This window comes from Labrus bergylta, chromosome 5 (genome assembly GCF_963930695.1).
Source record: "Labrus bergylta chromosome 5, fLabBer1.1, whole genome shotgun sequence".
Taxonomy (NCBI): Eukaryota; Metazoa; Chordata; class Actinopteri; order Labriformes; family Labridae; genus Labrus; species Labrus bergylta.
The window spans coordinates 1,432,168-1,448,585 of NC_089199.1; the positions used below are offsets into that span (position 1 = coordinate 1,432,168).

The following is a 16,418-nucleotide window of genomic DNA, read 5'->3' on the forward strand; positions in this document are numbered from 1 at the left end:
GGCAATAACAACACATACGCACGAATGCTGTTTGTTGATTTTAGCTCAGCATTCAACTCTGTCATCCCCTCCAAGTTAAACACTAAACTCGGAGACCTGGGCTTCAACACCTCCCTCCGTCACTGGATAATGGACTTTCTGACCAACAGACCCCAGTATGTTAGGTCAGGACACACCTGCTCCACCACCATCACACTCAACACAGGCGTACCACAGGGCTGTGTGCTGAGCCCATTCCTCTACTCCCTCTTCACCCACGACTGCAGACCTGTACATGGACGATACGGCGGTGATTGGCCTCATCAGCAACAACGATGACACAGCCTACAGGGAGGAGGTACAGCATCTGGCCGCCTGGTGTGCTGACAACAACCTGCTCCTCAACACCAGCAAGACGAAGGAGATCATCGTGGACTTCAGGAGAGAAAGAGGAAGCACGCACAACCCCATTCACATCAACGGGATGGCTGTTGAACGTGTCTCCAGCTTCAAGTTCCTGGGGACCCACATCACAGAGGACCTCTCCTGGTCCACTAACACCTCCAGTCTGGTTAAGAAGGCTCATCAACGCCTCTTTTTCCTGAGGACACTGAAGAGACACCACCTGTCTTCAGCTGTACTGATGAACTTCTACCGCTGTGTGATCGAGAGCATCCTGACCAGCAGTGTCTCAGTCTGGTACGGAAACTGCTCTGTCACAGACCGTAAGGCGCTACAGTGGGTGGTAAAAACCGCCCAGCGCATCACAAGGTGTCCACTTCCTGCCATTGAGGATGTCCAAAGAAAACGCTGTCTGCGGCGAGCTCACAGCATCCTTAAAGACTCCTCCCACCCTGCCCACAGACTGTTTACCCTCCTGCCCTCCGGCAGGCGCTTCAGAAGCCTCCGGACCAGAACCAGCAGACTGAGGAACAGCTTTTTCCCCAGAGCTGTTTCTCTACTGAACTCTACCCCCCGAACTCTGAACTCTGTCTCTCTCTCTCTCTCCCCCTCTCTCTCTCCACCCCCTGCTGACCCCCCCCTTTCCCCTGCATATCACCTCACACCCATCATCCCCCCCACCACTCCTCCTGGTCACACACACACATCTCTCATCCACCTGTATTATTGTATTATAGTATGTTCATATTATGTCCATATTCTTTATATTATCTGTAAACTAGTATAACATGCTCACTGCATCTTAATCTGTATATTATTAGTATAGCATGCTCAATGCACCTTAATCTGTATATTATTAGTATAGCATGCTCACTGCACCTTAATCTGTATATTATAATCCTAAGAATACACTTATATTTATAGCATTTATTTATATTTATAGCATCCCATTAATCCAGCCATCCATATATACCTAATAATTCACTTTTTTTGTCTACATCTGTAAATTTTGTAATTACTGTACATAGCACAGACTCTTGCACTTTCTGCTTATTTGCACTTCTGGTGAGATGCCAAACCTCATTTCGTTACTCTATACTTGTATATGTGTAATGACAATAAAGTTGAATCTCATCTCATCTCATCTCATCTGTTACGTCATCTATCCTACTTATTCTAGCTTTAGCTCACATGAGCAGTTTCACCTTACAGCAGCACAGCTAAATAAAAGAAGGATCCTAGAAAGCATAAATGAGCTGTTGGATTTGAACAAGATTTTTAATTATCGATCAACAAAACACTTTTTAGTGCCACAAAATAAAATGTTGTATTTCTCCCTAAGTTTTGGTGTGAATACTATTTAACCAGAAGTAGTTGAAAGTCATGAAATTCCATTTGAATATTTAAGATAATGAGACCTATGATCACCATCGACATGTATCAGAAATATCTCAATGACTTCAGTCTTTGATCGTTAATCAGAGCAAACACTCATGGATTTACAACATTCATCCCACGAGGAGAGAATAAACAGAATCAATATTTGCACCCATGAAGTATTTCTCCAGGCTCCGCACTACAAACCACTGATGTCTCATCTCTTTTAATTAGGGATGGCTCACCAGACATGTTGAACACATAGATTGTTCCCTCTGCAGCTGCAGGCTGATGCTGGTGAGAGTGGGACACAGTGCAGTGCACAGAGAGGTTAAAAAAAGAAAGAGGGGGCTGAAATCACATGCTGAGTTTAGACTGAAGAACCAAAGGTGTTTAGATGATATTAAGCACATCAAATATATATAAAGTCATTTTGCTTCAAGTTCAGACATAAATTGGTTTTCCATGTAGCTTACATGGACAGGAGAAAGATTTATGGATACTTGTGGTAAATGAAACACATTTCTGCTCCTGTTTGATCAAACGTTTAAAAAAAACCCTGAAGGTTAGGTGAACCAAACCTTTATGAGAAGGTGTGAATGTGCTTGTCTATATGTGTTAGAGCTAGGACTGAGAAATGACCTGGATGGGATGCGCTACACCTTTCACCACGTTCTGTATTTCAGATGTATTAACTTACTCCTTTCAGCCAACCACATCTTTGTTTTTTCGCAGCACAGCAATCCCAGGTACATTTTATAGTCTCAATTATCACCCGCTGTCAGCAGTCACATCATCAATCAAAGACTTCTGACACTTCCTTCCGGTGCTTGACAGTATATTCATTTGAGTAGAGAGCGCAGTAAGAGAAATCTAAGGTTTTCTCCATAATGATTTTTAGCTAACAAGAGAGACAGATGAACACATATATAAAGATATATAGAACATCTATGCAAGTAGAACGCAGCCTCATTTCAGAACATGTTGCATTTAAACATCACCCAGCACAGTGCTATCACACGATTATCACTCTATTAACACAAACATCACACGCCCTGTCTCCTCCCATATTATTACTCCTTTCCTTATGCTGCAGGGATGGATGTCCCCAAAGGCCATTGGTGTCTGTTTGGCTACTTTACATAAGCCGGCTACATAATGTGGCATTAACTGGGAGAATAAAACACCCAAACACCCAGAGAATGAGATCTGCAGCACGACAACATCAATAAAATCTGGAGACAAAAAAAAGCGTATCGTAGGAAATGTCAACAGCTGATCTCGTTTGACATCTCTGCTCCTGCTCTTCTTGTGAATCCAAAGCCAGAGAGGTTTGGATTAGTTTCTGTATGTTCCACCCAGAGGGGTCTTTCTCAGCAATCTGCCGTCTATTTAATATTTGCTCACTCACAGAAGCGAGGGAGTGTGGCCTTTTCACTGCGGGACAGCCAGAGAGGCAGAGAGAGTAACAGAGGAAACTGTGGTCTATAGTACAATGTGCTTCTAAACCTGGAAGACAGGGCTTTGTGTAAGATGGAGATCAAGGTATAACCATCAATGGTGCCAAAAATAAGACCTTTGCTTTCCAGACCATTTTCAGAGTTCAGTTGAGGTTCTTGATAAATTGAAAGCCAGATAGATGTGTTTTTCAAGATCCTGCTGAGACACAAGTTTATTGTCTCCTTTAATCCTAGAAAATTCTGTCCCAATTTGTTATCATCTTTGTGTGTTTTTTTTAAAAACCAGGCCTGAGTCCATACACACACCTAGATTTCTAGCCCTTCTTGTTTTCTTCATTTCATAATCGATCCTCCTTGGCTCCTAAAACAACTACCTTTCTTGGTTTGACTGAAGAAAATTATGGCACATCCACTCATTGATTTGTTTAATGCATTCAGTGCTTCTATAGGGCCATGGTCCCCTGGTGACAATGTGTATGACACATTCATAATCCCCAACCAACTATCTGGAACTAACCTTGAGAACATCGGTAGCCTCCCAGAAATCCAACACAAAAACTACAATAAACAGAGAAAAAGAATCAATGGAGTACTGTAAATAAAGTAAATACTCTGTGTCCCTTGAAAGGCACTATATGCATTCTAAGTTGTTATGACATTTCATTTAAGAAATATTTGAGCATATGATGCAAGTAAAAACCAAAGCGCTCAGGTGAGCCCACTTGGTGATGACAGCGATTATTTCACTGGCTAAAAAATATGTCCTTAAGGTGGCAAATGTTTATATTTTGAAACCAGTTTGTAGTATCATACAATAACACACCATGTGCTTCGTTTCAAAGTTATGTATCCTGTTAAGAAACCTGTGCACAAAAAAATCTTCCTAACGTTGATTTCACATATAGAGGATCTTAAGTTAGCATAATGTCTTGTAGCAGTATATCGGTGCAGGATTTTTTTTTATGCAAATGTGTTTGACTCTCATGTTTTCCTCTCAGTTTCTGTGACTACACACATTCACGTCCACATTCTGTAGTCCTGTCTGTGGCTCTGCATGTGGAATTACCTCACAGTGAAAAAGAAACCTGTGCACATGGTATAAGTCATTTTAGACCTTTGTCTGCTCAAATGAACTGTAGATAGCTGCAGTGCAGGGATAAATCGAATGTTATCCATACAGTGATACAAGGAAACTTTCACATTCAAGAAAATAAATAGGATCATTCTTGCAAATTTGAAACAAAAGAAAAATCCTTAAAAAATCATCATTTGTTTTGGAGCCAGCTGGGGTCCGTCATGAGGACATTGCTGCTCTCCTACTTGTTTCTGTCTCCTGTACGCCCTCAGAGCAGCTCTCCCAGGTTGAAGCCGACTTTACCGCTATATTGAACTCCTCTCAAGATGATGATGCAGAGATAGGCCTAATCTTTGCAGACTCACTTCCCCAAAGTCTGCAACTTTAAAAAGACAGATTGGGTCTGAGCTTGAGCGTTCTTTGGAGAATTACTTATTAAAGGCCACAAACTTCTTTAAAGGCCAACATGTCTGAGCCGAATTAGCTGGATGTAACAAGCTTAAATCAAGTCAATAAACCTGACAGAGCTATCTGATGAACAAGCGACTTGACACCCAAATAAGATTTTGTGAGAGCGTGTGTGAGTTCAGAGGGTTATAGTGCCTCCAAAGTCGCATTTTTCCATCCAGATGGGCGATGACCAGATACCCTGGATGCAAAACGCTTCTGCCATCAAATTTCCGTATTTCTCAACAATCCCACTAAATCTGTCTCACATTCAAAAGGAGTGCAGGCCCACACATTTTAGTTTCCTGAAACGAGTCAGAGTGCGACTCTTAATCTCATATATAAAGGACGGTGCTGATTAAAAGGAAAAAAAAATAGTGCTGTGTGTTTATTCATCACAGCTGTAATGAAAAGCACATTAAAAAATGTAAAATCATTTTAAGGGCATGCTAAGACCTTGGCATGCACTTCAAATATCTGTGATTATCTTTGAAGCATGAACATACCATGTCTAAGTTAGGGTGTTGCCATAGCAATCATTATTCCCATATCCATAAGGGTGGGGCTAGGTGAATCACAAAAATAGTGTAAGGCTGATTTAACCCTTAAAAGGCATGCACTGTCAAAAATACAGATCAAAATACCCACAGGTCACAAACACAAGAGTGAAACACTGTCAGATTGTGCTCACAAGAAAGCATCTAATTGGCAGCGTGGTGTGCGACGCCCGGCCGGAGTTTCAGGGGGGATAAGTATCCCAGAGCAAGAGGGAAGCAGGAATCAATAAGAACAACACAAATGCTTCTGCCTGCTATCAACCTCACTTACTGCATCACAGGATTGTCACTTAGGAGAAGAGCTGCAGAGCAACCTTACAAGACCAGCACAATGATTAAAGTCTTAGACTGCTTATATGTTTACAACAAGGGCTGGAAAGGTGTAGAAGCTTAAAGGAACAGTCTGTCATTCTGAGAAAAAAAACAACACACAAAGTGAATTGAAGTAAAAGCCAACGGGTGATAACCTAAACATGAAGGCGTGAGGGAACAGGAAACAGCGTGTTAGAATATCTGCCTAGAAGTAAATCCAAATTTAACTAGTTGTCTTAAAATCTTCAATGAAAAAAGTAAAACAAATTCTATGAGACTCCAAAATGTACTCAAAGTATCAAAAGTTTAAAAAGTACTCATAAGAAGATGATCTCATGACAAAAGCAGAGAAGAACCTCGAGAGAAGATGAGCTATTTGGATATAAATGACTTGTTTTTAATGACTGTCACAACCTTATTTAGGAGACGGAGATCAGAAAAGATTTTGCTTTCATTTTACACAACAGTGAGAAGAACGCAGAGTATTGACCAATAACATTTACTGACATTAGCAAACAGTAGAGTCAAACTTTCTGTCATTGGACCCTGAGTTTTCTAATTGGTCTTCCTACTTGACAGGCAACTGTTATTTACGACATACTTCATGTTACGGTAAAACAGCTATATAAAGTAACACAGCATCATTGTTACAGAGCTGGATCTTGTTGTTGGCTTATTCGTTTAAAGCAATAACATTAAGTTATGATAATAACTTAATGTTTATGAATCAAAGTAATACAATTTTTAAAAAATGACTTCCTTAAAAAAAAAAAAAAAAAAAACTATCAGCTGCTTTTAGTGCTGTATTTAATGTCTGACTTTCCACTTTCTTTTATTGGAAAAACTCTTTATTATAAAATGCATGAATATTTACATTGAACCTACTTCAATTATTTTCAGTTATGGATGCCTTAAAAGAATGCAGAAATCTTGCTCCCCGTAATGAGGTTGAACAGTGTGAGTTTTAAATGTAACTGAGAACAAGGCTCTGGATGAAAAAGAGAAAGAACTGATTATTGAATTTAGAGCAATTCTCTGAAAGCCTGAGACAGCAAACAGAAAAAGGAGGCATTATATGAAATGAAATTTGGGAAGATCCCGGTGTGAGCACAAAGGGCTTCAGCACATCATATCCCACTCTTGGCGGGGAAAAGTGATGAAACTGACATCAGCATCACTGGGGTCTAAATATAGCATCAGCAGCAGAGTGTTTCCTCTAAAGACTCTCAAACAGCAGAATGAAGGAGTAAGGAGGAATATTAAAAGTAAACATAGGATATGAAAAACTCCAGGTATGATGATCTCCTCAGGACTGTGGCCTTCTCTTATTTTAAGGTAATTATTGAGTGACCTCAAGAAACAAAAAGTGTAAGAGCTAACAAGAATGTAATGGAGGGAAGAATGCAATGACTAAATGAATAATAGAGAAGACGTGTTGCCCTCTCTACACACAGACACAAACACACAAAAGACAGCAGACATCCATCTCATCAAAATCTTCATTTTCAGCCACAGAGAAACAAGCTCACTCACAAACACACACATCACTTTTGACTCCCGCTCTGCTTTCTGCGCTTTGATGCCATCGCAGCCACAACCCCTGCCATCCTGCACCAGCCCACGCAGAAACCGCTGAACAGTGAGCAGTCTGCGCCCTGAGCCGAGGAGGCATTAAAGATGCAGAATCCTGACACGCCTCCCCCCTCAATCTCCATTTTTCTGTACAGGCAGTGATCAAGATCACAATGCTGGAAAAAACGTGCTTGTAGGGACAGTGTAGTACAGTGTTAACCCTGGATAGTGCTGATTTTATGGAAGAAAAAACTATGTGGACACACAATAATGCATTCGGGTAGGAACTGGAGCATATGGAGTTTGGAGGTTTACATGATGGCACTGCATGGACAGCTAAGAAAACAGTATGTGTTAAAAAGGTTTTCAGTAATTATGTTAATTATATATATATATATATAATTATATAATGTTGATCAATTACCAGGTGAGGTGGGAAAAACTCACAAAACCTTTTTTTTTCATTTCCCCGCTCACAGTGCCATGTGCAGAAACACTGGTTTTTGATCCCCTAGATACCTCAAAGTGTGCTTAAGTAAGCCTCCAACTGTGTGCAGATATGCAGTTCTGCATCTACAGGCTTTCCTAGCTCTGACTGAGTTGAGGAAAAGTTGAATTTCATTTCAAAAACTAAATATTCCTTCTAAGACCTGTTAAATATCTCTTACGTCTATTGAAAACAGTTTCCATTCCAAATGAGAAGGAAAATAAATTCTATGAGCATATTGCATTACCTTCGTACAATGACACAGGTGGGAAAAGAAAAAAAAACAATCTGTGAAGAGTTTTTAGAATGATACTGGATTGATGATGAGATAGCCTTGTACCCAGGGAGCCTTTAAGAATCTATACTAGCTATGAGCCCAGAGCGTTCCCTGTGTGTGGTGACAATGTGCCACAGAACAAAACCACAAAAAAAAGAGTTGTTATCTGCATAACAAATTATTCCTCAAGCTGGGGCATGAACCCAGCTCTGTCAGTAAGATTACACAAAAGCAGGGAATGATATTCAGATTAGCTGTAAACTAAAGGGAGTGAGTGGGAGGATTTATTTTACGTGATTTTAGGAGGAAAATAACTTTATAACCCTGTAACAACGGGTGGTGGAGGCACAGCTGTTTTACATGAGTGTCCTCATTCCCCCATCACGATCCTGCAGGTTGACTGACAGACAGCAGATATTTTATCAGAAGCACAAGTTTGGTTGGAGGCTGACTGATAAAACAGAGAAGATGTAATCCTCTAGAAAGGAGATAGACCTCAAAGACTGTAAAGAACATAAACAATTCAACATCAGAAATATGAATCTGCAGTTTCTATCAGTGCAGAAACAAAGACAGAAGAGACTTATTTATATTCACACACAACTATTAAACCAGAGTGAATGGCATCATGGTTGTTGTTGTTTACACAATGGATACACCTGAAATCAGCTCAGTTCCACTGAGCCCCCCCCCCCAATCAGGCCATTGTATGAAATATTGATGCTGTGGACAAGGCAAAACACATTTTCTATATTTAATTCAACAAATAATAACATCAAAGAAGATGGAGAAGAGTGGCTGGTAAATAGAGCATGAGCGAAACGGAGGTGAGGAATCAACACTCACAACATCAAGGTGCCACTTATGATTTTAAAGAAAAGGGTGAAAACAGACATAGTAGTGACATCCATTAAACCAACAAATGACATATAAACTCAACCTCAACACAGTGGAAGACACTGTATCGTGTTTATTCCGATAATTAACTATACTGCAGTATAGTTTAGACTCACACCTGCTAGACAGTGCCTAAAATTCCTCTGATGATTGGCTCACAGCTACATTGTATAGAATGTCTTATTAAAAAGCCTAATAACAGTTTGAATACTTCCATGCATTGGAATAGTGTAAAAGCTCTGATGACAAAGACAGACAAAGATGTTGTAGGGGGGATTACAGAACTACGTTTTAATTGTTGTGAGACCTGTGAGGCAAACTGTAGAATATTCAGAGTGAAACATCGTAATGCTACCATGATGCTTTAAGCTTGATTCAGATAAATGGATTACTTGATGGACTGATGCTATCTGTTTCTCATCTCATGTCGTACCCAGAGGGACTATCTGGAGTTTTGTTTGACATGCCACAGAAATACACCCCTCAAGTCACTGATGCTTTCACTCTGCACATCCTGAAAAGACGCTTTCTCAAACATCAAAGAGATTGGAGGAAATCCTTTAATATATTGTGACAACTACATCTTCATCCATTCATTTCTCCATCTTTCACCACAAGATGATGTAATCTCCAGTACTCACTGCTGACATTTAGACTCAAATGAATATACATCTGCTGAGCACAAATTAACTAAAGGTCAAACATTCAACTGGTGAAACAAGTGAGTTGATAACCTCAGTTTATTAAGGGCACTGAAAAAATACACACATCAGGATTAAACTAAGTAAACACCTATCACCTACTTCAGATTTTTTAAGCTCCAATTTTACCTCCCTGTGTGTATGTGTGTGTGTGTGTGTGTGTGTGTGTGTGTGCGTGCGTCTGTAAATTGGGTGTGTGTATTAGCTTACATGTAGTGCATGGACAAGATAAGGAAAAGTAAGCTGGTGTGGAGAAGGAGCTATTGGAGCGGAGAGAAAGTGTTGGAGTGAAAAAGGGCAGTTCTCCACTTAACCTGCTCTCTGATATCTAAAGCTCTGTACGAGTCCAGGTGGTGTACCAGAGTCTGTGAGAGAACACTTTCACACTGAAGTCCAGGCACGTGGCCAGATAGTAAGCCCACTTCAGCAGCCCAGCCTCCCCATCGTGCTGGCAGCACTATATGGCTTTGCATGGCTGAGAATTAAAAGGCTTAAAGCTGGATGCAGTATTTTTATATGAACTATAATCAACTTACTGGAACCCAACTGTGTAAGCTAGTCATACCGATTTTGGTAACATTCCCAGTTTATATGATGTATTTTCTAGTTGTTTAGCAAAGACCTTTGGTGTATTCACAATGTAAATGTCTTGGTTCACTGTTCTCTGGTGTTCTGCTGCAGCATATTACAAGGAAAATGACATGCAAAATGAGCAACCATTTGCTGAAAATGAAGAAGAACGTAGACCATTAACTGCAATTCAGTTATTTGGGTGGCTACTAAAGTGAATTGATCCCATTGCAAGCAGATGTTTACAGCATGATTGAACATGGTGACTGACCGGTAGAAAAAAAATGTTTGACTCCCATTCATGACAATTCTAGGCACCCTGCCCTACGAGGTCCATTTCTGAAGCGCAAGAGCAGCCATGAGTAGCTGGACTTGGGGGTTCACAGAATCACAGGAGAACTACTGTACGAGATCATGCGAGGTTACTTTGCTTTTCCCAGGGTTTATTTGCTTTTCATTTGGTGCTCATTTTGTCATCATGTTGATAAAGTGATGAAATATATGATCAGGAGTCTGTATGTTGAATTTTTTTATTTTGAAATTCACCGGATGCTCTATGCGTTCCCTTGTATGACTTCCTGTCCTGGGCGATCTGGTCTGTTTAGCCTGATGTTTGCTTGAGACTCGAGACGGACTGCGGTGTGTGCAGTGAAAACACAAGCAATGACTAGAATAGCACCATCAACTCAGGAGTGTGCTGCACAGACTGAAGGCAGTGCACATGGATCCTTCAGAAACCGCCAAATCATCTAACAATCAACTTAACTGTGAATGAGATTATTGAGTTAGCAAAAAAATAAAGAGGTATACTTCCCTTTAAACTCTAAAACAGTTATTTACCTCTGGCATGGACAGGTGGGGTGATCAAAAATATTAGTGAGCTTGGTCCATGGGTTCTGTGATCTGAAAGCTTTTCGGGCCAAGGAGTTGTCTTCATATGAATAAAAGGAACATTAAACACTATATCCACTTGTCCTTATATATCCAAGCATTAAGGTGCCTGAATGCACTTTGAGTATTGGACTCCCAATAGGTCGCTAAATATGTTAGCAAACATCTACTGACACATACCTAAAAAACCTATAACTACTTTAAAGATGAAAAATCATTTCTGAATGTTAAACTTTCTGCCGGTTACCACAAACAGTCAAACAAGTGCATGAGACCCCAGCTTGTGTTTTCCAAAGATTAGCAGAAGCTTGCACAGTTAAACAGTTTAAATCTCCTGAATCTACAGTCGAAACTGAGTACAAAGCTATGTCCCACCAGTGCCACCCTCCTTTCAAAGCCCCTGATTCTACAACCGACTCAATTAATCATACATACAGTACATAGGCACACATTCTAACACATTCACATACCACCCTCTAACCAAGCCTCTCCAACCCATACTCCATTATTCATTGACCTCGCTGTAGCTGGTATGCATAGTGCACTTGCCACTCCACAACTCAAACTGTTATTAGACCATCTAGTGTACAAGAGCAGCTCCTTAACGAGCTCTCACAGGATTTAGGTCAACTGATGGACTGTGACAAGCCCTTCTTCCTCTTGCCCGACAATTATGAGGTAGGAAAACTGGGGCTTTATCTACAGTGATAGACAGAAGCTGCCTGAAAGAAAAACACTGGCCATTATTATGTAACTGTGAGATCCTGAAAGGAAATACAGCAAAAAAATGTCCCAGAGGGATGTTATTCCTTCTCCTTGAGTCCATATAATCTGTGTCAGGGCACATGATAGAGTTTGTCCTGCACTTTGATGTGAGGTGTTACAGGATGCATCCAAGCTGGTGAACATTGATAAGCTAAGCTAGCCAGACATTTCTTTCTTTGAGGATAAACAGTAGATCATGACTGATATTGTGGTAATTATATTGCTGTGTGTGTTCTTAAAAATCCAAGGCATTCTCACCAGATGACCTCCAATTGTTCACTGGTACCATCATGCAACTTGTTGACTTAAGCTAACTGTTCAGATGCAACTAAAGTTAAATTGCTGGCTGCAGCATCAAAAACACGTGTGTGTGTTCTGGATGGGAAACCACTGAAGGTTCATTTTCTTATTGCACTAGCAACGCCTACTGGTTGGTAAAGCTGTGTGGGTGCAAGATCCAAATCAGGGTGTAATGCAAGACAGGTAAAAAATCTATCGGGCAACAAAAGCTATAAGAGAAGACGGATGGCAGGATTGAAACATATTAAGTTAAGTGTATTGAATATTAGACAATCCAAATAGGAGGCAAAAGAAAGCCCTGATAATCACTTTTGAACTCTTTCCTCTTCATCTCTTCATCTATACTTCATCTGGTTGTCCTGTGATACTGGTGTTTTGTCAGTGATTGTGAGATCATCTTGTTAGTTACTGCTACAGCATCAACATTTGAATAAGCACCTGTACATACCTGGATCTTCGCTGAAAGGCAGCTACTGCTGACAACGTTACTGCTGTCACTCCCACAACAACGCTCACTACTGATAGTGCAATCAGACTCTTGATTGTTGAATGGGTTTTCTCTCAGAAACTATTATGGTAAAATATTTTTTAAAACCACCGGTTCTCTGGCCAAAAGTCGACATTTAAGAAAAAGGAAAATTCCAGAAATGACAAGGGAAAGAGACAAAGAGTAGGAAAATAGAAAGGAAGGTCCCAGCCACACTGGCAAGAGCTCCGGATGGATCTAAAAATGTCTCTCAATTGAACTCAATTCCAAAAGACTTCCACAATTGAATTAGAAAAAGGTTTTTAAATAACTGACTTTTGTATCAGATCAGTTCATTTTCATCCCAAAGCAAAATGTAAGGGCACAGTCTAATGACCCTAATGATCCTGAATTACAATGGTGGGGCCAGAGGTCTTAAAAAAATTAACCCCATGTGAACTCCTGTTATCTGTAGCTACTGCATTTTTTCATTAAATTGAATTCAAAACAAAGATCTAATGATGTCATCAGTTCAAAAAGTTGCCAAAGAATACAGAAAACTCTGTGAGAAGGTCATGATGAAAGTCAACAACACAAACAGGCTACCTTTAGCATGGTTTTGATATGCTGGCAGATCTGGATAGGACGAATGAATACCTCCATTGGCGGGGTCATTGCACCTTTACTTTTTATTGCTAAACCCAACACAAAAACAGATGGATGACTCAAAGCAGTCGAGCTCTACTGTTTGGCACTACATGCTGATGATGCACTGGGTTTGAGAAGGCAATTCAAACACTAGTTTACTGGTAAAACAGGAAAGGGTATAGCCATCAAACAGCCCTATTTCCACTGTTATGACCATGAGAAAGACAAAAGGTGAAGGTCTACAGTGCATATTCTGTAGACATAATGGTGCATTTCTGACTAGAGGGTGGGATCTTTTTACCTCCTGTGAGGAGACAGAAGCTTAAATAAACAGATGGACAAACGTGCAAGCCAGAGTGTGCACACACTCACACACAAACACATTTGGAGGAGCATTATTCATGCAGTGCAATGCCCCTAAATGAATCCGTGTGTGTAAATGTCATCAGTAAATGTCAATAGCTTTTTGAGGCGTTTCCCGAGGACATGAAGCCGAGCATATGGGCCGCTGGACTCAAACCCACCTTCACTTCCGACCATTTCATCTATTCTTAATCTGCCAATGTGATGAATTAAACAACACATGAGCGAGGGTCTCTTTTAGAAGCGGGAGACAGAAAAGAGGACAGATATGATCAAAAGATGATTGCCACCCACTGAACAAAAGGATGTCAGGAGAGCAAAAGCATGTCTTACTTATGATGACGAAGGGGCATGAAACAAGTGATTACTACAGAAAGATCCTTACCTTTAGGTTTTACAGACAGATCCTTTTCTGACATGAACGTTCACAAATTGCAGCTTAAACAGGTTCAAGATTCAATGTTACTGAAAGAGCCTTGGGCCCTGTTCACACCTGGTATCACTCGCGTGCTAAGTGATCAGATCACAAGTACACAAAGATGGTGTTGTGCATGTACATAGTGGCTCCTGGAAACTATGTGTTTGTGGACAGCACTGTTGCTCTCTAATGGTTATTTACACACCACAATGCATTTTTTGTTTAATCTGTTTTGATGCAATTAATTATAGGTTTCACTTAGGTAGTGCCATTTTGCAATTTTTCTTAAATTGGTTTCTTCCACATCAGTATAATGACATTAAAGCTTGGTATTCTTATTCTGGCCACATTTCGAGGTTATCTCTGACACGTTGGTCTACATTCATTTGACAGCTTGTGTACACACATGTTCCAGCCAAGTCTGTGCACCCTGTAATTATTTAGTAAAGTTATTTAGTAAAGTCCCTGTAATTATTTAGTTCTCTCTCTCTCTCTCTCTCTCTCTCTCTCTCTCTCTCTCTCTCTCTCTCTCTCTCTCTCTCTCTCTCTCTCTCTCTCTCTCTCTCTCTCTCTCTCTCTCTCTCTCTCTCTCTCTCTCTCTCTCTCTCTCTCTCTCTCTCTCTCTCTCTCTCTCTCTCTCTCTCTCTCTCTCTCTCTCTCTCACACACTTTTTGTACTTTTTGTATGAGTTAATGTTTTGAAAGGTTAATGAAGGAGAATGAGGCGATATGTTTATCTGATATAAAGCTGGGTAGGAGGAAAGTCAGGTCTGATCACAAATAGTCACGAGAGAAGCATGTGAAGATGTAAAGATGTAAATGTGTGTGAACAGCAGTTCTTAGAGCTGTCCTGATTTGATCAGATCACCTTTGACACACTTTAATACCAGGTGTAAACAGCCTCTTAGGGTGCACCAATGTTTACATGCATCTCAACATTGAGAAAACAGTAGAAGTTGTCTTAACCTCGATGTAGGAAGAAAGTCTCGGGTAGACTCTGTACGGTCCCAGCACGTTGGAACAGAGGTGTGGTGCAGGGGAAGCTGGTGGTCACAGCGTGGCTCACTTCAGGCACAGAAAACACTTTAAAGCCGAACTTCTGATACAGCTCCTGCAGCTCTTTATCTGGCTGCTCTTCACCCTCGCACAGGACGCTGCCCACCACGTAGCGGCATTTCTCTGCTGGCCTCTGAGGGGACAGAAAGATGGAAGGAAAGGATAGAAGTTAAACATCTACAAATTCAATTACCATGCATATCTATATGACTATAAAACACACAGCAATGTAGCGCCATCTGTTGGCAGAGCAATGGGATTTTTTCATATAGTTCTATTTTACATGAGAATTGGACAAATCATTCTTTAAATAAAATATCATAAAAAAGAGTTCTCTAAAGCAAACAGGAAGTCCAAGAGGAAGGGACGACTAAAGAGGATGGAACTGGTGTGTCATTGGTATGGCAAGTGCTGCAGCAGCACAAACGGCACATGTGAGAAATAAAAATAGAGTTGGTTTGATTTAAAGTGGAGGAGACGTTGCATCCTCACATAGTCTTTAGTGTCACTGCATGGGGAGGGGGTTGCCTGCTGTGGTACACGTCAAACAGCCAGGTTACATATGTGGCAGCTCAAATTGTATCTGTGAGGAAAACAGTCGCTTCTTCTTACAACATGATGTTTTCAGAATATAATAAAAAAAAGTATTTTATACCTTACACTTTGCATCTTAAAGGATTCTGAGGAATAAGTTACAGTAGGAGTTATTCGTATAATTCTACCTTTGAACATTTTTCTAATCATTCAGAAATCTTCATAATGTTAAGTTAAAGGTATTACAAAAAACATGTGTACAATTGTGTTTTCAGAACAGCCGGAGGAACTTGCAGAGACTATCCATCTTGTCTATTTGACGCATTAAACGAGCAGGCTCCGTCTCCTTTACTACAAAGCGTCTATTAAAGTGCCCTCATGTCTGCATGGAAATGAGGCAGACAGAGAGTCGTAATCAACTCGCAAGTTGTCGGTCAGAAATATCTGACAGAGATTCTCCCACTCACATCTGTCTGCAGTCTGCCTGTAGAGCTTCAGATGGAGAGTGGGAGCTGTTGTTAAAGGAGCATGCTGCCCTTTTTCTTTTTTTTTTGCACATTTTGATGTCAGTTTGCTTGATATCACATACTGCTTTACATTTCTGCAAACAGGTTTCTTTATCTTGTATTTTAGATATCCACGTACATTTTATAGAGGGATAATATGATTCCAATTATGACACCGAGACATGACTTCTGGTTGATACTCAGTGTTAGTTAAAAAAACACAACTTATTATTGATATGGCTGACATTTTGCTAGCTTTACTTAACATGGAAGTAGTTATGAATTTGCTGTTGATGTTTAGGGGTATAGCAAATGATGGTATGAGATGTATTTAGTCATAGTGTGTACAATAGTATAGT

The 16,418-nt window shown here is 40.3% G+C and overlaps 1 protein-coding gene across 1 annotated transcript in view; it reads right to left on the reverse strand.

Annotated features, from left to right (window-relative positions):
* The window catches only part of tex264a (testis expressed 264, ER-phagy receptor a), a 66,783-nt gene that overhangs the window by 38,557 nt on the left and 11,808 nt on the right, over nucleotides 1–16,418 (reverse strand). The window contains 2 exon segments of the mRNA XM_020642152.3: nucleotides 14,930–14,983; nucleotides 14,985–15,152. Of these exon segments, the coding sequence (XP_020497808.1) occupies nucleotides 14,930–14,983; nucleotides 14,985–15,152 (222 nt within the window).